The 27,753-nt window shown below is 48.6% G+C and overlaps 1 protein-coding gene across 1 annotated transcript; it reads left to right on the top strand.

Moving 5' to 3' along the window:
• Positions 1-412: 412 nt before the first annotated feature.
• ABCD1 (ATP binding cassette subfamily D member 1) lies at positions 413-27,429 on the top strand. Its single transcript, XM_035140479.2, has 10 exons — positions 413-1,548; positions 6,954-7,134; positions 10,420-10,562; positions 12,795-12,963; positions 16,471-16,565; positions 19,597-19,742; positions 20,303-20,448; positions 20,697-20,781; positions 21,583-21,708; positions 23,287-27,429. Exons 1-10 carry the CDS (start codon positions 604-606, stop codon positions 23,507-23,509), a joined length of 2,259 nt encoding a protein of 752 aa, XP_034996370.1. The 5' UTR covers positions 413-603; the 3' UTR covers positions 23,510-27,429.
• The last annotated feature ends 324 nt before the right edge of the window (positions 27,430-27,753 follow it).

Below are 27,753 nucleotides of genomic sequence, written 5' to 3'. Positions count from 1 at the left end.
TCTTCTAATTAGAAAATAAATCATCCGTTGTTTTTTTAGAAGCCACACAGCTCCATTGCTTGCAATGATGGATGCGTCAGATCAATCCCAAAATATTGGGTTAAAAAACCCAAAAAAACTTCTGGATTTAAGACGAACGCCTGGACACATACTGCATTTACTCTCTGGGTGGGTGCGATTGGTGAAGTGGGCTCTAGCGGGGTCTAAAACCTCCGAATTAGAGCGATTTAAAGGAAGAGCAAAAGCAAGTGAGTGAGCGAGCGAGAGGAAGAGCTAAACACGCGCGCGATTCTTCCAGGCGCCACCTAGTGGCTGCCTTGAGGAGCGCCCGTCCGTCGCCGTCCTCTCTATGGTGCCCTGAGGCTTTCTCTATGGTTCTAAGGGATGGCCATGGCTCAGTCCCCTCCCACCTAGTCAGGCTGAGGGTTGGGCATTGTGGGATGAGAGCGGACTCTGGCTGAACAGCCAGCCCTGCCAGAGCCAGGCAGAGAGCAGTGCACCCGACCTGGAGGAGGAGGAGGAGAAGGAGGAAGAGTGGTGGTGGGGGGAGAGAGGAAGCCAGGACCAAGGGGCAGTGCCCCCCACCCCACCCTAAGGGACACCATGCCAGTTGCCACAGCCAAAGTGGCAGCCAGGTTGGCCCAGGGGGTCACGGCGAGAAGAGCAGTGGTGGCATTCCTGGTGGCGGCGTATGGAGCCAAGAAGTTGTACCCAGTCCTGCGTCGGCAGTGGGCTTCCTCTGACCTGCAAGTGAATGCGAACTCAGCAGGGCACCACAGTGCCGAAGAGCCAGCATCCAAGTGGGGGGCAGCTGATGAGGCGGCAGCATCAGCATCCTCACCTGGGGTGAACAGGGTGTTTTTCTTCCGCCTGCTGCGCCTCCTGAGGTTGCTGTTCCCTGGGCCACTGTGCCGTGAAACGGGGCTCCTGGCCTTGCACTCGGCCGCCCTAGCCAGCCGCACCTTCCTCTCGGTCTACGTGGCCCAGCTGGACGGGCGCTTGGCCCGCTGCATCGTCCGCAAGAACCCGCGTGACTTTACGTGGCAGCTTCTTCAGTGGCTGCTCATTGCCCTCCCGGCCACGTTTGTCAACAGTGCCATTCGGTACCTAGAAGGGCAGCTGAGCCTGGCCTTCCGCGGACGTTTAGTGGACCATGCCTACCGGCTCTACTTTGAGGGCCAGACCTACTACCGCGTCAGCAACATGGACGGACGCCTGCGCAACCCGGACCAGTCTCTCACGGAAGACCTGGTGGCCTTCGCCAACTCCGTGGCTCACCTCTACTCGAACCTGACCAAGCCGGTGCTTGATGTGATTGTCACTTCCTATACCCTGCTCAGCTCGGCCAGATCGAAAGGAGCCGACACAGCCTGGCCCTCGGCCATTGCCGGCCTGGTGGTCTGCATCACTGCAAAGGTGCTGCGCGCCTGTTCGCCAAAGTTTGGCCAGCTGGTGGCTGAGGAGGCACGTCGGAAAGGGGAGCTGCGCTACATGCATTCCCGGGTGGTCGCCAACTCGGAAGAGATTGCTTTCTATGGGGGCCATAAGGTAAAGCAAGTGGGCGATGTGCCATGGTTCTCTGGGAGGAAAGCAGGAAGCAGCTGATTACTGGAAGCCAGGACTCCTGGGTTTCCGGACAGGGAATTATAGTGTAGTAGAACTGGAGAAACAGAGAAGGCTAGTTTACCCCCACCCTCTTTTGTTATATGTCTTTCCACTTTCTCTTCTTCCCCTGAGCTCCGAAATGGAGGCAGCTGACCCTGCCAGGTCCTGGGCCAGGTGGAAGTGAATTTGGCTTTAAAGAGAGAGAGAAGCTAGAGCTGAAACCAGCACCCTTGTTTACTTCCTTTTCTTTGTAATCTTCTTCCTTGAATTTGTCCTAGGGCAAGGCTGAGGCCCTGACCTGAATTTATGCAGCTTCAGATCTGTCCATGTTCAGTAACCCTCCACCAGTCTAAATTTCCATAGAAACCTTTCTTGGTTTCTATTGCTCATGTTTGACTTCTGCCTCAACCGTCAAAACAGCCCCAGGCGTTTCCAAGTGTGGCACTCAGGGATTCCTGCACTGCCTAGCAGACGGCAGCTGCAATGTGTTTATCAGACACCATTTCTGATCTCCAGATTTGGGAAAGCAATAGATCATATAACATATAACAGTAACAGAGCTGGGAATCAGGGGATCTGGGCTCTTCCTGTTTTCTGAATCATTGTGGGGGGGGGGGCAGGGGGGAATGCTCTTATATTTAGGGCGATGGTGACTGAAGTTAATCGTCATTTTTATCACATGTACCCTGTAGTCGCCCCTCTCCATTCCAGCCCAGCAGTGTCAGGAACATTCCAAGGCCGAGACCTCTTCTACCTTTGGCATCCTGCCCAATTTAAGGGTAATTGTAGGTCACATTCACACACAGAAATACAGCAATGAGGCCAGCCTTTGTGCTTAGACATTTATTAGAACCATGCAGACTTGTGCACACATGCACACACCTCAGACAAAAAGTCTATAACAGCAGCTGCCCTTTAGAAAAAAAAGAGTATGACCACTATTAGTCATGATGACATTTGAATTGTGTCACCGCTTGTGATGTTTAAGACAAGTATCTCTGAATGTTCAGGGTTTTCTTATGGCTATTGGATGCATTTGTGCTGTGCCTCCAGCTGCCCCCTTCCTCCACTAGTCTACCTACCTGTGGCTCTTCAGCATAAGATGGCTTCCCACCAATCTTGCACAGCAGATTGGAAGGGTGGGGGACACAGCATGGGACAAAAGTACTACTCCCATATGCAAGCCATTGTCAGAATAGCAGGACTGTGATTCAAATACAGTAGCCACCCCACCCCCATCTCTATTAGACAAGATCTGCCTTTAGTAAGTGGAGAGCAGGAAATGCTGATCTCCCTGCCTTGGTATTCATTAACTTTGCCCTCCCTATTAAAGTTGTGGTATTGGTGCAGGATTATCTCATACCCTTTTGTACTTCCTGTATTTTTCCAGGGTGTTATTTATTATTATTATTACTACTATTATTTATTAAATTTGTACATTGCCCTTCATCTGCAGATCTAAGGGCGGTTCTCAACATAAAATTACAACATAAAACCCAAAAAATACATAGTAAAAATAAGAACAACAAAAAGCCAATAATCCCCCCACCTACCCACCCACAACACATTTAAAAGGGTATCGGATGTCAGTCAGCGAAAGGCCTGGTTGAAGGGGAATGTTTTCACCTGGCACCTAAAGGTGTATAATGAAGGTGCCAGGAAAACCTTCCTGAGGAGAGCATTCCATAATTTGGGAGTCACGGGTAGATTTGGTTTGGTGTAATCCAGGCTCCCTGTCCCAGTGCGGTTGAACTAGCACTTTTGTAGTCAGATTTAACATTAGGTGAATTGCTATTGTGAGGCTAGAGGCTAACAGGGCTTGTACCACAGAGATGAAGGGACAGAGCAATTTCCCAATTTCAACTGCAGAGAACTAAGGAGAAAGCTAGGTATTAGCACCACAGCCTGACCTTCCAGTAGTTAATAAAAAGCTGCCATTGGGCAGTGGTGTAGCGTGGGTTGCGGGCACCAGGGGCAGGCAAGCCACCAATGCCACTGGAAGCAAGCGGGGGCTGTGCTGTGCTGCCTGTCTGCCTACACAGGATGGAGCCCAGCTGGCTGATGTGACCCTCGGTGGGCAAAACCCCTCAATTCCTGCAGAGAGGAGCACTGGGTCGGGCTCCCCTGGGGTCACCCTCCCTCCACCCACATCCACTCACTGTGGACCTGGGCTGCGCTTGCTGCCGTCCAGGGAGCGTGGCACATTGAGCGAGGAATGAGCAGACACTGGCCGGGCAGCCATTCAGTAAGGCCTTGGCATGGCATGGCCTGGAGAATGAAGGGTAGCATGGCCTCAGGAATGCGGCTGCAGGAACGTGAGGCAGGTAGATGGAGCCTCTTCAGTTGCCAGCCTGTGCCAGGGACATGGCGGCGAGGCCAGGTTGGGCTCCAGGGCCCAGAAACCCCTGGTGGCAGGCAGGCAGGCAAGGACAGGGAGCCTAGGATGGGGCCTTCCAGGATGTGCCTGGGTGGCAGTGGCGCAACCCCCTGACAGGCTGCTTTGCTGCCTTTGCCAGGATAGGGATCCCTGCAGAAGCTGGTGGCTGTATGGAGGCGCCTGGTTGCGCCCCTTCAGAATTTTGTGCCCAGAGCCATAGCCCCCCCCCTTGCCTCCCACTGCCATTGGCCATTACTCTATGAATGCAAACAGTGTATTGCTGCATCCCTGCATCTATGAGATGAAAACCCTGACAAACCCTTTAGCACCAGTGAAGTACTAGTAAAGGCTGGTTTTGGAACTGGGACTCCTTATTCAAAATGTGGCTTTTCAGTTTTGTAACCCAAAGTTCAGGGCGTGTGTTGCTGTAGTACTTTTCTTCTTTCTGTGGGCACACAGATAGTGGAAGCCACGCTTACTGGGAAGCAAGTCCCATTGCAACCACTGGAGCTTACTTCTGAGTAAATATGCATAGGATTGTGCTGTTAGAATAACTGAATTTTAGAAATCTTCCCCCTACTTTTTACCCTTGGGATTAGAATAATAGAATCATAGAGTTGGAAGAGACCACAAGGGCCATCCAGTCCAACCCCCTGCCAAGCAGGAAGTTTACACCTCTTTTCCATAGCTGTCAAGTTTTCCCTTTTCTCGGGAGGAAGCCTATTCAGCATAAGGGAATTTCCCTTTAAAAAAGGGAGAACTTGACAGCTATGCTCTTTTCTCCTCCCTTTCAAAAAGGGAGGGACAATCTTAGGGCCAGTTGACATATTCAGGTACATCACTTGACAATTACCAGTGACCCAACTTTTTCCCTTTCTTTTTGCCCTTGTTGCTATGTCTTTAACAGCACCTTGCCCGGGCAAATATATGTAGGTGAGGCTTCTCTTGTCATGAAGATGGAGACTGCTGCCTTGAAATGTCTGCTGATGTAGCTATTGTTAAGTGACACAAGGAACAGGGCTGGTTAAAATCTTGGCAGCCCTAATCCCCACTGTGTCTGAGATCATCTAAGAGTTCTGTCTGTGACAGCAGAGAATTGCAAAGTTGCAATCACTTATGTCCTTTATTTCTGTAGTCCTGAAAAAAGACACACATGTAATGAACCAAACTGTTGTCCTGCCTCTTTCTTGTGGAAATGGCTCAAGTGCCTTTTAAGAGATGGCTGGTGGTCAATAAAGAAGGAAACTTTTCCTGACATGGCGATAAAGGAATGAGCAAAGCATCACCTGCCTTATTTATGCAGGTCAGTCTGCTGCTAAAAGCACTGAACCTGGTGGGAGTGACTGCTTTTGAACCATTGAACCTTTTCATCACATGTGCACAGGTGAACCAGATTTTCTAACAAAGAGGTAATGCTACCTCTGGCCTCCAGGGAGTATACAAAGAAAGTTTGTAGCATTTGATACTTTTTAGTTTAGAGTAAAGGTGATTAAGAAGTAGTATGGTAGAAGTTTATAAAATTATGCATATCATGGGGAAAGTGGAGCTGTTGTGAACATCTGACTGTCTTGAGACAATGGAGTGTGCCTCCGGGGGTGAAATCAAACCAGTGTGTTAGCAGCACCAAAGTGACCTCCCCGGGCCGGCCCAAGCCTGGGCAGTGTGTCTGAGGGTCCTGGGCTGCCCAGATGACAAGAGGTGAAGCTGAATGTCGGAAGATTCAGAACAGATAAAAGAAATTACTCATTCACAGAGCTCTTAGTTAAACTATGGTACTTGCTCCCACGGGGACCCAGGTGGCGCTGTGGGTTAAACCACTGAGCCTAGGGCTTGCTGATCAGAAGGTCAGCGGTTCGAATCCCCGCGAAGGGGTGAGCTCCCGTTGCTCGGTCCCAGCTCCTGCCAACCTAGCAGTTCGAAAGCACGTCAAAATGCAAGTAGATAAATAGGAACCGCTGCAGCGGGAAGGTAAACAGCATTTCCGTGTGCTGTTCTGGTTCGCCAGAAGTGGCTTTGTCATGCTGGCCACATGACCTGGAAGCTGTACGCAGGCTCCCTCGGCCAATAATGTGAGATGAGCGCGCAACCCCAGAGTCGGTCACGACTGGACCTAATGGTCAGGGGTCCCTTTACCTTTACCTAGAGGTGATTAAGAGGTACCGTAGTATGATAGAAGTTTGTAAAATTATGCATATCATGGGGAAAGTGGAGCTGTTGTGAACATCTGACTGTCTTGAGACAATGGAGTGTGCCTCCGGGGGTGAAATCAAACCAGTGTGTTAGCAGCACCAAAGTGACCTCCCCGGGCCGGCCCAAGCCTGGGCAGTGTGTCTGAGGGTCCTGGGCTGCCCAGATGACAAGAGGTCATGGACATCCAAGAATGTCGGAAGATTCAGAACAGATCAAAGAAATTACTCATTCACAGAGCTCTTAGTTAAACTATGGTACTTGCTCCCACAGGAAGCAGTGCTGGCCACCAATGCAGATGGCTTACAAAGAGGATTAAACAAATTCATGGAGGAGAGGGCTATCCATGGCTACTAGTGATCAGGCTGTGCTCTGCCTCCACAGTTGGAGGCAGTACTGCTCTTGAATACCAGTTGCTGGGAATTTCAGGTTCTGTTGTGCTCCTGTCCATCTGGTTGGCCACTGTGAGGATGCGGGACTAGGTGGGCCATTGGCCTGATCCAGCAGGATTCTTCTCTGGTTCTTAATTAAACTCCAGGCATTGGAAGTAAAGCAGAAATTAGAGCCACATGGAAATGCCCTTCATCTCAGCAGCTGCATTAAGGCAAAGTCTAAGGGCAGGAGATTTCAGCTACCTGACTGAAGCTAAGGAGGTCTGAGTCTGGTCGCAGTCTGGATGGGAGAGTTGGGAACCTCATAGGGGACATACCTGTATACAAATTCTAAATAATAACTATCTCATCACCCTGCTGAATGCCATAATGTCTCCTGGCCTCCCCTCCAGGTGGAGTTGTCCCTTCTACGGCACTCTTATCGTGAGCTGGCCTCCCAGATCAATGTGCTGCTCCTGGAAAGGCTCTGGTATGTCATGCTGGAGCAGTTCCTCATGAAGTACGTGTGGAGTGCTGCCGGGCTGGTCATGGTAGCCGTGCCAATCATCACCGCCACCGGCTTTTCTGAGACAGGTGAGTGGAGGCAGTTTTTGTAACTGGGATGGAACAACAGGGTGGCAGGAGCATGTTGGGTGCCAAAGCATATATATGGGCACTTATTGATATAGTAACAAGGTAAATAATTGTTTGTTGGCAGGGAATACTTAAGAATGCTTTCAAGATGGCAGATGAAGTGGCCGATACCAGCTTGCTTAAGAGCAGGCATGTCAAACCTGCGGCCCTCCAGATGTTTTGACCTACAACTCCCATGATCCCTAGCTAGCAGGACCAGTGGTTGGGGAAGATGGGAATTGTAGTCCAAAACATCTGGAGGGCCGCAGGTTTGACATGCCTGCTTAAGAGGCTTAGCCAGGGCATCAGACTAGGCAGAGTGGCATTGCTGCAGATTCTCCTTGGCCCTCTACTTGTCAGTTTTGCCACAGTGAAGTACAGTACATATAACCACAGAATTGCAGAGGGGAAAGAAAACAGGATAGATGTGATATGCAGCCCTTGTCTCAGCCACATCTTTCCAGTCCCCCATCCCCACCTTGCAGGAACAACCTGTCTGATGTGGAAGTGGCTGTAATCTGGGTTGAATTACACATTTGGCAGAGTCTGGGGTCAGGACATTCAAAACGGCTTCAAAGTGGCAGGAATCGCAAAGTGTGTGATTTAGAGAAGAAGCTTAGGGTAGGGTAGGGGGGAATATAAGCGATTTTCCTGAATAACACAGTAAATGAATGTGCAGAATCTTAGATTGAACTGGGGTAGGGGCAGGAGCCGATAACAAGGTGATTGAAGGTTGAAAGTAGCAGGTAAGGAAAGGGTTAAGCATACACCCGCTGCTTCTAAGTTTGGAGCTGCACCCTTTGCTTGCTGTTTTGCACCTCTTTGGGAGATACTTGCATTCCTAGTCCTTGGTCTTTGCTTTTAAAGGCCCACAACCATTCTTCACTCTCCCTGTCAGTTGGTTTTGTGTGTACAGAACTGGAAACCTTCACTGTGCATGCAAATCGCTAGCTGTGGCATTGAACACAGATATTGGTTTTGAAAAAAACGGCTGCAGCTGGGGAGAGGTGAAGAGGAGACCCTGTTTTTCCTCCTTAGTTTTAGAGGCAGCAGGTGTCGTTGTGTTAATTGCAAGCGCTCCACTTATGGTGGAAGTGAGAGGAGTGGTACGGTAGCAGGTTATACAGACTGCACACAGTGGGATGGAGTATTTCTAAATTCACCCTGCGTGTGTGATCCTGATTTAGTTAATGATTACTTGCTGGGCAGGTAGGCAGCTCACCTGCTCCATATTTCTTCTTGAGTATCTGGTAATGATACCTAGAATGACATAAAGGGTGTTGTCGAATTGATAATCTTATAATGCCTAGGCCTAAACCTAGGCTAGAGCCCTGCTGATATTTGATGATTAAATGTAAAGGTATTGCAGAAACCGAAAGGCTGACTGCCTGATCATCCTAGGAATCTTTGATGCTTTCTTTGTTGTTTTAGCTGTGGGTGTCTGAGCTGTCCCTGCCCTCGCCAACACCTCCTCCTCCTCCTCCTTGAAGTCTGAAGAGGATCTTTGTTAGCTTAGTCTCCAGAACCTGCCCAGTTACAGTAGGAACTGAAGGTCCAGTGATCCAGTACAGGCTGGTCAGGGATTTCCTAATCTGGTGGCAGCAGCTGTAGCATCTGCTACCAAGGGCCCCTTCGCTACCTATATTATGTCTTTGCTGTTTTCTCCCATGTTAGCCAAGAGACAGACCAAAGGCTATTTAAGCTACTCCTTCCTCCAACACATCTACAACTGGGAAGGCTCAGTCACCATATGTTCCTGACATTAGGCCAGGCATCCCCAAACTTCGGCCCTCCAGATGTTTTGGACTACAATTCCCATCTTCCCCGACCACTAGTCCTGTTAGCTAGGGATCATGGGAGTTGTAGGCCAAAACATCTGGAGGGCCTCAGTTTGGGGGTGCCTGCATTAGGCCCTATTTGCAGCACCACGGCCCTGTGAAACTCAAGGGGTGGCAGAACAAGAGAGATGTTGCAACATCCTCCCCTCTGACATGTGTCTGGCCCCAACATTGCATACCCTTCAGCAGACACACCTAATAATAATAATAATAATAATATATTTATACCCTGTCCTCCCCAGTCAAAACCGGGCTCAGGGCGGCTCACACCAATAAAATTACAATAAAGCATAAAAAGCAATTAATTAAAATACAGATTAAAATACAATATTAAAATTTAAAATGCAGCCTCATTTTAAGTAGTCCATAAATCCAAGCCATGAGGGAGGAAAACACAGGGGTCAGACTAAGTCCAACCCAAAGGCTAGGCGGAACAGCTCTGTCTTGCAGGCCCTGCGGAAAGATGACAAATCCCGCAGGGCCCTGGTCTCCTGTGAAAGAGCGTTCCACCAAGTTGGGGCCAATACTGAAAAGGCCCTGGCCCTAGTAGAGGCCAATCTAGCCACCTTATGGCTCGGGATCTCCAGAATATTGTTGTTTGTGGACCTTAAGGTCCTCCACGGGGCATACCAGGAGAGGCGGTCCCGTCTTTGGAGGTGGAGGTTAAAGATGGATTAACCATTTCCCCCATGCTGTGTTGCTACGCCTTGTTTCGCCATTTTTAAGTTAATGCTATGGTTTTCAAGTATGGTTTTAACTGGAGTTTTAGCTTAATGTGCTGCTCTAATTTGTTTTATTGATTTTGGAATGCACCTTGCCCTGGGACATATGGTGAAGGGCAGGTAATAAGTAATCCAAATAAATAAATAAATAAAATCTGGCCAACGAAGGAAATATTTAAGGGAAGAACTCTGTTAGAACATCTTTGCTAACCACAAGGGTGCAAGAGAGAATTAAAGAGCCTTTTCCTGTGCCTAGAAGCAAATGCCTCAAATGCCTACGGGAGAGGTTTCACCAATGCCAGTGATGCTGGGAGGAGGGAGTTTCAGAGTTCCCTGCTTATGTTTTCATTCATGCAGGAAGGAATCTGTAGGCAATAATAATCATAATAATATTTTTTTATTTATACCCCGCCCATCTGGCTGGGTTTCCCCAGCCACTCTGGGCGGCTTCCAACAGAAAAAAATGAAATAAAATAATCTATTAAACATTAAAAGCCTCCCTAAACAGGGCTGCCTTCAGATGTCTTCTAAAAATCTGGGAGCTGTTTTTCTCTTTGAGGGCCAGAGGGAAAGGATTCTAGGTGAGAGCATGGATCCTAAAAACAGCTGTGGAGCTAGAAAATTGGGGGTAGAGATGTTGTCCTTGGAGTTTCCGCGAACCATGTTGGTTTCCCCTCCTATGCCAGACCCTGAGGCAGTGAAGCAAGCTGCGCTGGACATGGAGGAGAACGAGCTGGTGAGCCTGAGAACCGAAGCCTTCACCACAGCACGGAGTCTACTGAACGCAGCAGCTGATGCGACAGAGAGGGTCATCTCTTCTTACAAAGAGGTATGGATGCAGCTTGGCTGCTTGGGTTGACCCAGAAGGAATTGGGTTGGTTTGATTGTCAAATGAAGGAAGGGAATAAGCTACATCGTTTCTGTTTCCCTCTGAGGGGAAATCCTAAAGTTGCACATCTCTGCAAAGCACAGCCCACACCCAAAAGGTTGGAAGACCTGGGAGCATTGCAATGCCCTGGCATCAGTTCCCAGTTGCATATCAGTGTCCTAGATTCTGCCTTACACGGTCATGTTTTCCAACACCCACATGCATGATATTTGACCTAGTAAAATGCTCTAATACGTTGTGCGATTGGTTTTGATCTGCAACAAACCAAATGGTTCAAAGCAGACATCTAATTTTGCCTTCCTATCTACACACTCTTGGGAGTGATTCCCTCTGAACTTGGTGCATGGGATCTGTCTAGAACAGGCACCCCCAAACTCAGCCCTCCAGATGTTTTAGGACTACAATTCCCATCATCCCTGACCACTGGTCCTGCTAGCTAGGGATGATGGGAGTTGTAGTCCCAAAACATCTGGAGGGCCAAGTTTGGGGGTGCCTGGGCTCTAGAATAGGAATGAGCATAAGGTGGATCTGGAACTAGCGTGGTATTTCTTCAGGGATTTGTGACTCCCAATTGTTTAATAATTGCAGCAACAAAATGACATATCTTGCTTCCCAACCAGACTTCTAAAATGAAGAAAGCTGGAGTAACGAGGAGTAGATTTTTTACATGGAAGAACTCTGAACTCAGTTCAGTTCTGATAACTCAATTCCCTGGGCTCAGTAGCTGCTCAAAGGCACCATGTTTTTTAATTCTTAGCACAAGTAGTCTGAACCAGACTCCAATTGGTGGAGCTTGAGGGTTTAGGAAAATGCAAAGTACAGTATACTCCACAAATCTGCCCTTTCCTGGGCCAGAACATACTGTATTTCCTTTATTTCATCACACTCTCTAAGGGGAATATCCACATGACTGATCTTTAAACCTGATTTAAACTCTGGCTCTTTACACACTATACCTTTAAAGAACATTAGGAACTTATTCTCCTCCCAAAAATCCTGGGCACTGTAGTTTATCCCTCACAGAGTTACATTTCCCAGCAACCCTTAACAGACTAGAATTTTTTGAGAGAAAGAATGTGCTCTAAAGGTATAGTGTATGCATAAGCTTTGATTGAAACGGGCCAATGCAACTCTTGGTTAGACATCTGGGACCCTCAGTTAAAGAGATTTGAAACTTATTTAAATGTGTTTAGTCACACACACACACACACCCCACCCTGCCATCTAATGGCATCCTCCTAACAATGCCAACTATGTGCCCCAAGTAGAGAGAAACTGCCAGTGGTTACTCACAGGAACTTCCTAGGGAACTCTGCCTTAGGAAATGTTTTCTTCTTGGAAGCTTGCTGAAGCAACGCCCTGCAACCTTGAGAAAGGACCTTGGCTCAGTGGTCAAACAGATGCTTTGCATGCGGGAGGTTCCAGGTTCCATCCCTGGCATTGCCAGTTAAAAGGATCAGGCACTCAGAACAATAATGTGCTGCCTATAGGAGACCAAGAGTCTGATCTGGTATTTGGCAGCTCTCTATATCCATTAGTGGGATGCAGTTCTGTGTGTGCTTGGGAGAAAGGAGCATTGAACTATATGGGCATTCTGAGTAAAAAGGTAAAGGGACCCCTGACCATTAGGTCCAGTCGTGACCGACTCTGGGGTTGCGCGCTCATCTCGCATTATTGGCCGAGGGAGCTGGCGTATAGCTTCCAGATCATGTGGCCAGCATGACAAAGCCACTTCTGGCAAACCAGAGCAGCACATGGAAACGCCGTTTACCTTCCCGCTGTAGCGGTTCCTATTTATCTACTTGCATTTTGACGTGCTTTCGAACTGCTAGGTTGGCAGGAGCTGGGACCAATTCTGAGTAAATAGGCATAATAAAACTTGACAGACTGAGCTGGTTTCAGGAGCCTGGAGCGAAGCTAGAAAGTCTTTAACATTAGTGATTGTTATGGGGTTGTTTTTACCTGTATTCTTGGAGTGATTTCCCAATGCTGGATACTCGGGGTAACACTCATTGACATCAATGTGTTTATGAGTTCATGGATATCAGTGGACTTAACGGGATCTACTCTCAGCGAGACTAATGTTGGCTATTACCAAGAACATCCCAACTCCATCCCTAAAAGCTTGTGTGTTTCCCTTCTGACACTAAGGTATGTTACTTTTTGCTTCAGGTGACTGAGCTGGCTGGGTACACGGCTCGCGTACATGAGATGTTCCAAGTGTTTGAAGAGGTGAAAGCCTGCAACTTCCGGCGCCCTGGAGAACTTGAGGAGAGTCAGGTTCATGCTGGGAGAGTGATGAAGCAAGGCGTACGGGTTGAAGGGCCGCTCAAGATCCAAGGTAAGGCCCTTCAGCTCCAGACTGTATTGGGCTGACATGGCACACCTGCACTGCTGCTGGCTTGGTAACTGCGAGATGCATCCTGCTAGATCAAGAGATGATGTTCACTTGGGGGCAAGGATCAAACCAAGATGGTTATCTTATTTACAATTACTCAGAATTCCCATAAAACCCAATGGGACTTTCGGCTAAGTATACATGCAAGTCAGGATTATCTCCTGCCTGCTTGACTGCGCATCTACTTTCTTTTCCCTCCTTCCCTGGGTAATGCATATAGCCCTTAGTAACTGCTAAGGAGAAGGCAGATTGGCAATTGCTCTGTAGCACAATAGATGGTTGAGCTACATCTTGTACATACAAATAGTGATTTCAATTCTCAGAGCGCCAGTCCTTATGGAGCCAATATAGTATCACCCGTGCACAAGAGGGAGGCATCAGCAGACTCGGGGGAACCCTGCCATTTGATCTACAAAAGAACCTTTAAAGAAAGACATGCAAAAACACTGAGCATGCTCAGTGGGCACATAATGCTGACTGTCTCTTAGGAGGTAAAAATGGAAAGATGGAGTGGCAGGAATCCTGAATAGGGAGCACTGCACTGCAACATTTTGTTCCAGGTCCAAGGTACCTTTGCCCTCCATGCCACTGCCATCTGCCTCAGCTGGCATGACCAGTGACCAGGGACAGTGGGAGTGTTAGCTCAGCAACATCTGGAGGACCAAGGGTTCCCCACACCTGCTTTATGCTATGGACAACTAACCTATAAAGCAAGGGTAAATGAAAAGAGAATGGAAACACAACCCCAAACTACTTTTGATGAGTTGATGGCTGTGTCAGTTGCCCATCTCTAGTTGGGGAGTCAGCAGTCTGTGAATCCAGAGTCTGTGCCTGTAAGTTTTGTTTCTCTGCTGCGCTGTGTCCTCTCTTACTTCTTCTTTTTTTGGTGTCCTGCTTCTCTTCTTTTTCTCTCTCTTCCACCAAACCCTGCTCTTTCTCCAGCATCATCTTCATCTGTCCCAAATCAAGTTTACCTCCTCTTGTCTTTGCCCTCACATTTTACACCTATCTCTTCACCCTGGAGCCCATCACATCATGGGAGCAGGCATTGTACCTGCTCCTTGCTCTCTGTTGACAACAGCTTCCCTGGCTATTATTAAAATGTACAGTTCTAGGCTAGAGTCTATGCTGGTAATTCTGTTTTGTGCGTGTTGGTTAGATTTTTATCTTGCCTTTCTAGCAAAAGAAATGGCTCAAGTGACTTACAGAGTTGAAATTTGTAAGTCGACAAGGCTAGGGCTGTGGGTATTTTGTTCAATTAAAAAAAACAAACCCATGAGCTTAATTCAGTGCCCTGGATAAATTATGCAAATTAAGTCTGTTTACCTGATACGTTTTGCATAATCTATTGACAACATTGCACAATAGTTCCTGCTCCTGTTAGTCATGGGGGGTGGGATACGCTGGCAAAAGAGCCCCCTGCAGAGAGCAGTGTTGGGCCCTCCACTCTTCAGCTGGAGAATGGAGACATCAGTCCTGCTGGGTCCTGCAGACTCCTCCACCCACCTTGCACCTGGTGATTGGCAGATGGGTGGCCCCATACACCTGTCAAAGCTGGCTTGTGGGATTGGGGAAATAAAGATCTTATCCCACGGGGCCAAAAAAAAAGCTTCCCACTCTTGCACTACCAAACTGTTGCCTCAATGGCATTGTTAGTTCGGGAAAAGGTGCATAAAAGGGCATCTGAAGTGATCAGTGGGTGAAGCAACTTGTCCAGGAGGAAAGGTCACAGCTATGGGGGCTTTTCAGTTCAGGAAAAAAAGTAAATAAGGTAGGACATGACTAAGGTTCACAAAATGCTGCGTGACATGGAGAAAGACACATTTTCCTCCCTTCCTCACAGCTCTAGAACTTGGGTTCATCCCGTGAAGCTGGTTGATGGATATTCAGGACAGAAGTGCTTCTTCCCCAAACTCATAAGCAGCGAAACTCACTTGCTCAGGATGTGTGGACAGCCACCTTCTTGAAAGGTGGATAAGGGAGGATTAGGCTGCTGCCGGCTGCAAGGCATGATGCTTGCCTATATGTTACCTCCATGGTCAGAAGCGATGTCTCTCTCCATGCCACTTGCTGAGAGTTGGCCATTTCCCTCATGTCCTCTTTGTGGGCTTCTCGGGGCTGGTCACTGGGGAAATGGGATGGTGGACTAGACCAGGCATCTCCAAACTTCGGCCCTCCAGATGTTTTGGACTACAATTCCCATCATCCCTGACCACTGGTCCTGTTAGCTAGGGATCATGGGAGTTGTAGGCCAAAACATCTGGAGGGCCGCAGTTTGGGGATGCCTGGACTAGACAGACCTTTGGTCTGATCCATCAGGGCTGTTTGTATGTCCATTGGTTATCATTGGATCCTCTAAGTCGGGACAGCTCTGGCAAGCCTACCAGCTAATGGCTCATTCTAATACAGTGGTGCCTCGCTTAACGAATGCCCTGCTTAACGAAATTTCCGCTTAACGAAAGGATTTTTCGAGCGGAGGTTGCCTCGCTAGACGAATTCGTTTTATGAAAAATTTGTCTAGCGAATTGCGGTTTCCCATAGGAATGCACTGAAATTCAATTAATGCGTTCCTATGGGCAAAAATAAAAATAAAAAAATTCAATGCATTCCTATGGGATTCGCTAGACGAATTTTTCGTTATAAGAAAAGACCTGTGGAACGAATTAAATTCGTCTAGCGAGGCACCACTGTACACTTCCTCACCTGTTATCATGGCTTCATCCCATAAATGAATACCAACTGAACCTCCTCTGACCTGTCCGTAAGGTGACTTCCAGATGGGTCAGATAAGATGACCGCAGTGGAAGTATAACTCTTTGTCTCCTGTGCCTTGAAGGCTGAGGAGGAGTTTTGGCAGGTACAGTGTTCCTCACTTTGTATGGCAAGTGGCACCTGCCCAAATTATGTCTCCCATTTGGTTTGCTGTAGTACAGCAGCCCTCCTTTCCATCCCATCATTCTCCCTGGCCTGTCTGGATTAGACCAGCAGGGCTTTGGGTCCTGGAGCCTCTTCTGAAAGCCATGCTTTGTTCCCAGAAACATATAACATAAAGTCATGTGCACATTAATGCCAAATGAAGGAGTGCACATGAGCATGTGCAGACAGCCTTAATCTAACCAGTGAGCCATAGCCATTCCCTGCAGATCCAGTGTCACATAGAGGGGCCTGTAGCAGACCATCCTGAGGACTGAGATGAACAAAGTTTAGCAGATGTGACGCCTGCATTCTTTCTCCATTCCCAGGCCAAGTCTAAATTTGAGCTTGAGCGAGAGAGGAGACAGGAGGAGGAGGATTGCGAGAGGGTGTGCTGCCCCCTTCTGGCTGAGTCTGTGTTCACTCTGGCAAGGGTTGGAACACTGTCTTTCATTGTGGATTTGATATCCAGTCTCTTCCTTCCTTCCCCCCACATCCCATCCCATCCCATCCCACCCCACCCCATTTTGCTTACAGGACGTGTGGTTGATGTTGACAATGGAATTGTCTGTGAAAACATCCCCATCATCACCCCCACTGGAGACGTGGTGGTCACCAGCCTCAATATTCGGGTAAGTAGTAAAAAATAAAAGTTTGAAAGCAGGGAGCAGGAGCCGGGAGACCTTGGCTGAGTTGGCAGCATTTATGCATGGCTTAAAGTAAGGAGGCTAAAGGCTCACACTGCCTAGACATCGTGCCCTCTGACCTGAAAGCCTTTTTCTGTTTCTGCATAGATGCTGGGGACAACTTAGGATTACTGTTGTTGAGTAGGGATGCCAATTTTTGAACTAGCCTACATACCCCGTTTCTCCGAAAATAAGACATAGCCATAAAATAAGCTGTAGCAGGATTTTTAAGCATTCAAGGAATATAAGCCATACCCCGAAAATAAGACATAGTGATAGGCGCAGCAGCAATGCTGGCCGCGGCAGGAGGAGGAGGAGGAAAATATAAGACATCCCCTGAAAATAAGCCATAGTGTGTTTTTTTAGGAAAATAAATATAAGATGGTGTCTTATTTTCGGAGAAACACGAAACACGGTAGCTGTGCCTTTAACAGTTGCCTGATATCCAGGAAGTTTTGCATGTGATAACGTTCATCCCTACTCTCCAATGCCATGAGAAGTTTCATTTGCAGATTTCTGCAGATCAACTTTCTCAAGAAGGCACAGGAGCAGGGCAGAGCCCATTTCCTTTTTTGCTATTGGTTGCCAAGCCTGTTGTACATTATTGCTTGAAATTCTGTTCTGTATTGTTGCTTGAAAGATATACCCTAGGGCAGAGCTCTAACACTGAGAAGTTTCTAATGCTGAAGCCCTGGAAGAACCTTCTTCAGATTCAGCAGCATTGTTAAAAGAGAGATAGAGAGAAGGCTGGGCTGAGGTTGTAAGCATTTTTTTGTAGGTAGGAGATAAGAAGCAGCAAAGTTGGGGGAAGGGGGTGGGTGGGACGGAGAGTCCTGCCGGTGCTGCTGACTTTGCAAGGTCAGGTAGGAGGAGCAGGGGGTGTGGTGTTGGGGGGGGGGCTGATAAGACCTTGATAAGGTCTTATTATATTTTGCAAGAGCATAGAAAGAGCTGGAAAATCGGCCGGAGTACAGGAGAGAGAGAGAGAGAGAGAGAGAGAGAGAGAGAGAGAGAGAGAGAGAGAGAGAGAGCAAGCCTGCCGTGGCTCAGAGATAGTTGTCAGGACACCACAGGGGTAATGTCACTTGGCAGGTGGCCTAAAGGGGCTGGCAGATCACGGATCTCTTACATTCTGGGCCATTTGGGGTGGGAGTGGGGCCAGGTTCCAAAGGCAGGGGAGTTGAATCTGTCCTCCAAGAGCCAAGGAGAGATGGGGCAGGGTAGTCTGGTCTTTACAGGTCCAAGGCAACCAAAAGCGACTTACAGCCAGCCAACCAACCAAACAACCAAACAAACAAAAACAAAAACATAGATACATTAAAACTTAAGGAGGGAGGGAAACAGTGCATTAAAAGCATCCCACTCACTTCTAAAAGGCCACAGATAGTGAAAGGCCCGAAGGCCTGGCTATAGAAGAAAGCTTTTCCCTGGCACTTAAAGATATATAATGATGGTGCCAGAGGAGGCTCCCTGGGGGAGCATTCCACAACCAGGAGCCACCACAGAAAAGGCGTATTCTCGTGTTGCTGCCCTCCAGACCTCTCATGGAGGAGGCACACAAAGAAGGGCCTCCGATCATGATTGCAGGGTTCAATTCAGTTCATATGAGGAGAGGTGGTCCTTGAGCTACTGCGGTCCTGAGCTGCTTTATAGGTCCAAACTAGTGTATTCCTTCCTACAAACCTGCCTGGGCTCCGAGATCTTCTGGGGAGCCCCTTCTCTCGATCTTGCCACCCTCACAGGCACACTTGGAGGGGGTGCAGGGAGGGCCTTCTCAGTGGCTGCTCCCAGACGACTTTGGAACTCCTTCCCTAGAGAAGCTAGACTGGCTGCTTCCCTGCTGTCTTTCCACTGTAGGTGAAGACATTCTTGTTCCAATGAGTTTTGGGGAACTGACTGCTGTTCCCAGTGCTGTTTTTGTTTTGATATTGTAAGAGAGAGGGCTTGCAGAGAGCAGCCCACTCTGCTTACTTCCATCAGATGGGAGAGCAGCAGCAAGTCTGGGAGTTTAAATCAGGAACAGGAAGGGTTAAGACGGGTCCAGGGCTCTGCAGAGTCCTGGTGGCTCAGCTCCAGGCTGGTAGCAGGGAAGCAGGGGAGGAGCTAGCTTCAGCAGGGGCTGGAAAGGAGGTAGACCGGCACCTCAGGAGCCTGGTTTGGGACCACGGAGGACCCATAGAGCAAGGAGGAGGGGCGTTTGGATGCCGAGTCTTAAAAGGGGGGTCAGAGCCCACGAGACGCCATTGTGGGCTTCTGCCCCATGCAGAGCAGACATGATTTGAGACATCTCACCACTGTATATAGCATGCACAATAAAACTATGAAAATCCAGAGGATGTGTGGAGTGCTTACTCGGGAGTAGCCAACACCCCATCTGTGACAGATATGATTGTCTGTATTTATAAAAAGGTAAAGGTAAAGGGGCCCCTGACCATCAGGTCCAGTCGTGTCCGACTCTGGGGTTCTCTGGGGGACTCATCTCGCTCTATAGGCCGAGGGAGCCGGCGTTTGTCTGCAGACAGCTTCCAGGTCATGTGGCCAGCATGACAAAGCTGCTTCTGGCGAACCAGAGCAGTGCACGGAAACACCATTTACCTTCCCGTCGGAGCGGTCCCTATTTATCTACTTGCACTTTGATGTGCTTTCGAACTGCTAGGTTGGCAGGAGCTGGGACCGAGCAAGGGGAGCTCACCCTGTCACAGGGATTTGAACCACCGACCTTCTGATCAGCAAGCCCTAGGCTCTGTGGTTTAACCCACAGCGCCACCTGGGTCCCTTTTATATGTATATAAAAATATACATATAGTTTTAATTCTGTTAATGTTTAATTGTTTTTCAATGATTTTTTACCTCTCTATATTTTTAGCTGTTCTTTTTTATCTATAAGTCACCTTGAGTCCCTGTCAGGAAAAAAGGTGGGTGATAAATAATAAAATAATAATAATCAGACATAATACTCTCTGGTGTCTTCTTGCAGGTGGACGAGGGCATGCACCTGCTTATCACTGGCCCAAATGGCTGCGGGAAGAGCTCGCTGTTCCGGATCCTGGGGGGACTCTGGCCAACATATGAAGGCATCCTCTACAAACCACCCCCACATCGTATGTTCTACATTCCACAGAGGTACAAAGGACCAGTATTCAGATGTCTGCAGGGAAGGGAAAGGCGGGTGATACAGTGGAACAAAAAAGAGAGAGCCTAAGACTCCTGGTTGCTCTTCATGGAGCTGAATGTGTTAAAATTAGGAAATAGAATCATAGAATTGTAGAGTTGGAAGGGATCCCAAGGGTCATCTAGTCCAACCCCCTGCAATGCAGGAATCTCAACTGAAGCATCCATGACAGATGACCATCCAGCCTCTGCTTTAAAACATCCAAGAAAGTGTCCACAACCTCCCGAGGGAGAGCGTTCCACTGTTGAATAGCTCTTGCCTTCAGAAAGTTTTGTTCTGATGTTTACTTTGAATCTCCTTTCTTGTAACTTGAAGCCAATGGTTTGAGTCCTACCCTCCAGAGCAGGAGAAAACAAGCTTGCTCCATCTTCCACTTTGTTTTAGCATTTGCGTGTTTGCCGTCCTGGCTTCCTTGGGAGGAATGGTGGGATATAAATTGTTGTTGTTGTTATATTAACATATTTGCACACCAAGGAATGTTATGACTTGTCTGCTTGGTGTCTCATGGCAGGCCATACATGTCTGTGGGAACCCTGCGAGACCAGGTGATCTACCCGGACACTGCAGAGGACATGGCACGGAAAGGGCAGACGGACGCTGAGTTGGAGCGGATCCTGGGCATTGTCAACCTAAACTACATTGTGCAGCGTGAGGGAGGTGGGTGCAACCAGGAGAAGTGGGGTGAGCATAAGAAAGAGGGAGGGAGGGAGGGAAAATGAGAATACACGAACCTTTAATTCATGGGAGACAAATGGGGAGGGAAATTGTCATTTCTGCTTCCTTTGTCTCTAGCTGTGTGGAGCAGAAAGTGAATGGGCAAGCAGGGCGCCTGGGAGGGTCTGCTGCACCATCCGTGTTGATTGACCAATGAAATCTCTTATCTTTCCATCCATGGGCGGGGCCAGGCTGGGAAGCAGTCAGCGACTGGAAGGATGTGCTCTCTGGTGGTGAGAAGCAGCGCATGGGGATGGCCCGCATGTTCTACCACAGGTTAGTGCCTACAAATGCAGTGAGAGGCCTGATTCTCTGCCGCTGCTGCTATTCTGTGCGTGGGATTCAGTCGCATTCCAGCAAATTCACATAGAGCAATTAAAGTGGCTTTGGCAGTCTTGTGCAACAAACCTACTTCTTCAAAAAGTGTGGGGGGGGGTTCAGTAATGAAAAGCAGTAAAGAAAGCAGGAGAGAATAATTGCTTGACGCAATGTTTGTATAACCTCTTGGCAAATAAATCGGGGTGAGTGCTATTTAAGCAGCAGATATTTCATAACCTTCCCACAAACTTTGTGCAAAGAAATTAGGATAAATGCTCAAAAGGCAGGTTGTCTGGAATCAACCATAATCCCTCTAGCAGAAGACTAGCCACAGTGTTGTGCTTTCCAGATATTGTGTACTACAACTTCCATCAGTCCTAGCCAGCATGGCCAGCGATCAGGGAAGATGGGGCTTGTAGTCCCACGATCCCTTTTCTCACAGTCCCTCTTGCATTTTTGCTTATCCTGCTGCAGCTGAGGGTGAGAAGGCAGTCTGTCCTTCTGTCAGTAGAAAGGCAGCAGAACCAAAGCCGAGACCAGCAAAAGTCACACCAGGGGCAGCCCAAAAGGATGATGTTGGGAAATATTGCCAGGATCACAGCTGAAAGGTGGAAGAGGCACAGATTGGATCAGGAATAGTGGAGGGAGGTGCAGAGGGGAAGGTGGAGGACTGGAGTGTAGGAGTGGCCGTGTACAGACTGGCTTGGCCAAAGAGCCACTTTGGGGTCTCTCATTTGGGCTGCTGCTCTTCCTCTCCAGGCCAAAGTACGCTCTCCTGGATGAATGCACCAGTGCCGTCAGCATTGATGTAGAAGGCAAGATCTTTCAAGCTGCAAAGGATGCTGGGATAGCATTGCTCTCAATCACCCACCGACCTTCACTCTGGTATGTTTTGTGCTCTACCCACAGACTGCTGCCTGGTGTGTTTCTTTAGGCTGTTCTTCCTTTGGATCCCCCTGATCTAAGGACTTTAGATCTCACTCTTCCATGGGGCTCCCAATGGTCTTCCCTCCAAGTTAGTGGTCTTCCTGCTTCCCTTTAATGATTCTACAGTACCGGGTGCTCTTGGGTCACTCTCCTGTCCTGCTCAGGGAGCTTCCTGTCTACAAGACCAGGACATCCAGGCTAGTTAGTTAGTCGGAGTCATTTGGACACACCTTTTTCTCCCTTCTTACCCATTATCTATTTGTGGAGTCAGTTGTGCCACACACTGGCCCATGAATGGGGCTTTTGAGAGAGCAGGGAAGGCTGGGGAGATCCCTGCAGCAGTGTGCCTCTTCAGGAACTCAGTCAGACATTGCTCCGTGGTGGTACACCTCTGCCACGAATGGAGCAGTTTCTCCATCATACCTGATTTACCAGGCAGGAGTCCCTGTGGGCTAGCCCTTATTCTCTCTCTCTCTTTCTCATACAGGGGACAGGTAATTAAAGGAGGAGGAGGATGGGGAACCATTTGAGCATCAGAGAAGAAGTGGACTGGCAGGCTTATGATGCCTCCAGGAGCCTGTCCACTCTTCTACATCCATTTACTCTCCTTCAGCCTATTCTTGTGATTGTGCATGCTTTTTTATCCCCCCTCTTTCTCCCCAAGAAGCTGGAATGCCAGACCACCACCCCCTCCAGTATCAGAGTCAGTATCTCCCCATCCCAGCTTTCATCATACCTCAGTTGCCGCTGCATGAACCCCCTTCCTTCTCTGGTTCCCACCTCATCACACTTGGCACTGCCGCCCAGACAGGGTAGGAAAAGGTTGTGTCATTAGTGAGCCTGGAGGCAGGTCCTGTCATTTCCTCTGTGACCAGTAGAGGCTGCCGTAGAGTGGATCACCTGTCTGGTGCCCCTTTGCTCGACCCGGGACAGGGAAAGAGGGGTTTTGGAGGAGGACCTAGATTCCTAGAATAACCCACCGCCTCCAAAAGTCCTGTGTCTTTAATAACTGAAGCTTTATGACAGCAGAGGATGCACCTGCTAAAATCTTCCTTTCTGCACACATTGTGAAAGGGACGGGGGACTGTTTTTGCACAGAGTCTGGCTGCGTCTGGGCCTGCCCACCTTGTCCTTTCCTGCCCCCAGAAGACTTCCTATCCTTCTCGCATCTCTCCCTGTTTCCACCGCCCCTCCAGTCCCTGGCCGTCTCCCAAGCAGGGAGTCACGTCCCCAGCAGGAAGCCGTGTGGGCGGAGGGGGGCATCAGAGTCTCATCCCTGGAGACTGAGAGCCGCTTTGTTCCTGACTCCCCCTGAGACAGCTCAGCGGAAAGATCCCTCCCCAGGAGCAGGCAGGGATGCCAACCCCACCCACACACAGGGCGATCGCTGGACTCCGAGGAATGAGGGGCAGCACCAAGAGCTCCAGGCCAAGTGCACGGGGGGGGGGGGGGAGAGAGATTTCTAGGAGGTTAGAAGAGATTGCAAAGCGTAGCGCAGACCAGCATCTCAACCAGCCCTTCCCTCTTCCCTTTCAGGAAGTACCACACCCACCTCCTGCAGTTTGACGGGGAGGGGGGCTGGCGTTTTGAGAAGCTGGACTCTGCAGCCCGTCTCTCCCTGCGAGAGGAGAAGCAGCGCCTGCAGCAGCAGCTGGCCGGTGTCCCCGAAATGCAGCAGCGTCTCAGTGAACTTTGCCAAATCTTGGGTGAAGATACGGCCTCTGCAGTGGGACACGTCTCAGAGAGCCAGGCATCCTGAAGCATCCCCTCACCGTTCCTGCCCCGGCCCACTCGGCCGAGTGCTCAATAAGAGGGTCCCAGCTGCTTTCCTTCCCTCCTGGGAGCTGCAGAAGAAGGCCAGCTGTTGCCCTGGCTCCTGAAGGAAGAGTCACGCGTTTTCTCTGCTGGGGCATCACTTATTTCTGGCACCTGTTTGCTGTGCCCTTCGTCACTTTCTCTCTCTTAGGCTGCCTCGTTCTAGGGCTGGAGGGAGGGAATGGGTCACCCCATCCTGACAAGTGACTCTGAAGTTTTCACACACACACACACACACACACACACACACAGTGCCTGAATATCCCAAGATAGTAACGCCAAAGCGTGGGTTTTGTTGCCCCACTGCCATTCTCTGCCCTCTGCATCTGTGGATGTTTGGGAGTGAGCTTCCAGCATCAGCCACCACCTCAGAGGCCTGGGAGTTTCTGCGGGACCAGTCTCTGCCTTTCTCCACACAAAACAGCCGCACAACGAATCCAAGCCATGAATGTAGCTCTTGCACCTCTCTCCCTGGTGGCCTCCTTTTTGCCACAACTGGGCTGTAGAAGCTGGTTGCATAGGGCAGCACCAAAAACCCCTCTCCCCTCCAACCTTCACCCCCTGAGCTCCGCATGAGGAAGGCCTGCCTCCTTAGCTGGACACCACGTGGGTGATATGGCAGCCAAGGGAGCAAGTTACGAAATCTGCATTGCTCTAAATCAGTAATTCCCAACAGTTTTCTCTGAAACCTTGCTGTTCCTCAGAACTTACAAAGAGCTCCCCAGTGAGAAGATGGGTAAGTTATGCAGGGCAAGCGGTTCAAAAAACCTCACCACAACCTCTTTGACCGAGCTTCCACAGCTGTTTCAGGATGTGGGGTTGGTTCATCCTTCTGGGGCAACAGTTTAGGTCTGCCTCATGCCCTTACAAACTGAGAGTGTGGCCTAGGATGCCTCTCAGATCCCTCTGCACTGCAGGGGTCCAAGACACAAAGTGGGTCCTCAGCAGATAAGCCAATATGGAGTCCCCCGAGGTGGGAAGCCTTGAAAAAGCCACGATCCTGGGCTGTCTCGGGACCCCCTTGTGCAACTCTGCAGAACATAAAGTCCTTCCTGAGGCTTTGTCCACGTGGCTTCTAATACTTTTGCCCCTTAATTTTGAGGACTGGTCTTCCCTGTGAAGGCCAGCAGAAGGCCCCATGGCATTTGCTTAGGGCACTTTCTATCTATGGGAACTTGTTGAGACTTGATTTCCATACAGCTATCCTTCAGGACTTGTTCTCCTTGAGATATCAGGAATTTTCCTGGGGTCATTTCCCCCCATTTTCTAAAGCAGGGTGGAGGCAGAGGTAGAGAAAGAGATGTTTTTGTATACAGACAATGAGGCCTCAGCCAGTTCAACTGCACAGCATATTAGGAGGAGTGCAGCAATTTGGGTCTTGCCTCTTGCCATGTGCGTGATACGATGGAGAGAGGGAACAAAGGAACTAGGATTGGTGGTTGTCCCCTATTTCACTTACGCCAGTGTTAGTCTGCACAGATGTGTCTATTCTTAAAAACTGAGCCCTCTTTTAATTAGTCATGAAGGTGATTGCTGTTGTTGTTGTTCCTGTTCCTGTTCCTGTTCCTGTTCCTGTTGTTGTTGTTGTTAGAAGACTCACCGCCAGTTGTGTTTTCCACTTGAAATAACAGACCAGCAAGCTATTAATGATGTGTGTTCCTGTGTCCTTTAAATGCACATTTAGCTACAGCCATCATGCAGTTATTTTTTAAAAAAATTCAGCCGTCGGCTTTGATGGTGGGACATCAGGGTTTGCCTCATATACTAGGCAAGGCCCTGTTTCTCCCCCCTCTGCCCTTTTGCACGGGTATTTCCTCCTCTCCCCACTTGCCTCCCTTTCCCAATCCTTCTGCTTCCAAGCACACCTCATCTTCCTAAGAAAGCGAAGATGCATGGTTGCTTAGGGGAAATGAACCCTCGGCTCTCCCTTCGTGAAACATCTTGCACTGGCCTGCAGTCGTGTGGCCTACCATGCTTGGGATAGACGCATTGCTCTCAAATGGCATGTTGCTTCTGGAGGAGTAAAACCACAGCTTGGCAGCCCACAGCCTGCAGGCTGCTTCATGCAGCCTTCCCGAGGCTCCCTGTGCCCCATGAAATTGCCACTTCCAAATTTTGACGTGTCATTGTAGTGGGGGAGGACATTGTGCAGCAAGGATCATCTTGAGATGCTAACAAGGGAAGCAAGTTCATACATTGTTTTGCAGGCCCTGCTGCCTAGTCCAGCCATGTTCATAGAGAGGCCACCTCAGTCAGAGTGTGCTCACATCTTCAGAGAACCAGATAAATTCTTAACATAATTTCAGTCAACTCGTCCATTGAGTTTTCCTTTCCTCAAGGGCAATTGCTGACATTTTACAAAGCACAGGGCCCGTGTCGCCAGCCAATTTGGGCACTGGGGGAGGTCATTTCATGCCCCACACATCACCATCCCCAGCGTCTTTTAAGTGTCACACTGGGGTTAGTAATTAATACTCTTTTAATTCTGTATTCTGCTTTTTTACAAAAGTAAATTCAAAGTTGCTTACAACAATCAAATACACAAACAAGAAAACAAGTCCACAAAAATGCATCAAACCCCGTAAAACACCAGCATCGCAAAAACAAATGGATCTGCACAGAGGAAAAGTGGGCTCCTTTAGTTTGCTGGCAGTCATCTACTTAAATATATAAACACATGCACACATGCTTTCCTGTGAATTTTTGTTTAAAGCAAGCAGCAGAGCAAAGAGAAAGCTGAAAGAAACTTTCTCCGTCTTGTGTTAGTTTTATACGTACTTGCAGGGAGCTTGTGTATGTGATCATCAAAAGACAGTGTCCCCACCTGAAGTTAGAAGTAGTACGACCCACTCTGCCGCATTCTGCTGCAGGTGTGTATGTTGCCATTGGTTTCTCCTATATCTGCTTCTGATTTGCTCTCTATGTTTGCAATCTAGTCATTGCTGCACCTTCCTGCAAGCCTCGAAAAGAGAGCCTGGAAGTTCAGGGCTGTTGTGTTTTTTCTCTCTCGCTCTCATGAGCAGCTCCTTGTATTGGCAGCCATTGCCTAGGGGAGCAAGTGCCAAAATAGGTGGTTCTTTTGTTCCTGATCACAGACCTGCCTGGCTTAGCTACTCCAGCCAAATTTCAAGGCAAGCCATTTGCAGGTGTGTGCATAGCAACACCACAATCTTATTGGAGAGAAAATAAAATCTCTGCATTGTTCAGCTCTGAAACCCTATAAATACATGCGAAGAGATGGGACTTCCCATGTGCGTCCCAGGAGTTGGGAGTGAGGGGTTTCAACTTTTTCTTCCTCTCCTCTACTTGATTGTATAAATTGCTGATTTATTTAATTGTAGTATGTCTGTGTGTTTTGTAAGATGTTTTTGAAACTTATTTCTGAATTGTCTTCGGACCACCTTTTTTTTTTTAAGCCTGCCATCTACTTCATGCCCTTCCCAGTATGAAAGCCGCACCAGTAAACAATGTGATACTATTGCCTGGCAAGTGGGGGGAAGAGCCAGTGTGTGTGTGTGTGCCATGGAGGGCTGAGCATGTGTCAAAATTCTCAGTGGAATGAGGCTGTTCCCATCTACTGGCTCTGATGTCAGAATTTTACAAAACTATGCAACAAAGACTTCCTTTCTCTGCTGTTATGTACGTGCAAAACTGCCATCCCACTCCCCCTTTCTCCTGCCCTCACAGTGCCTTTTATGCTGGCAGAAGCCAGGTTTATTCAGATGCTGATAATAAAAATATTATAGATCACAAACAGCTGTCCGTGTGATTCTGGATTCTGGGATGGATTCTGCATGGCCGCTGCCAAGAATGGTAGCAATTGGAATTGGGAGAGGGAGATCCAGCCCTAGCACTGGGGTGGGGGTCCTTAGTGGGGTCCAAGGGGTGGATACTTCTGACACAGCTTCCTTTCCCCCAGTATTCATCAACTGCTCTGTCCCAGGCCCCTCTTTCACCTTTTAAATGTGAACTGAAATAAATTTCTCCCTTAACCCTATCCACAGGTCTCTGCACTTTGTCATTTGATTTAAAAAAAATTATTTAATTTGAGAGAGGCATTTTTGATTCAACTAGGAATTCAAATAGAAACATTGAATGGGGAAAAGCTCATTGTGAGTCAAAAGGAGATAAAAGTAATGTTTTGGTTACCGAGTTTAAACAACCTTAAATAATAGTGTGATGATTTAA

This window comes from Zootoca vivipara, chromosome 16 (assembly GCF_963506605.1).
Source record: "Zootoca vivipara chromosome 16, rZooViv1.1, whole genome shotgun sequence".
Classification (NCBI taxonomy): domain Eukaryota; kingdom Metazoa; phylum Chordata; class Lepidosauria; order Squamata; family Lacertidae; genus Zootoca; species Zootoca vivipara.
This window is presented reverse-complemented; position numbering and strand designations above follow the sequence as displayed.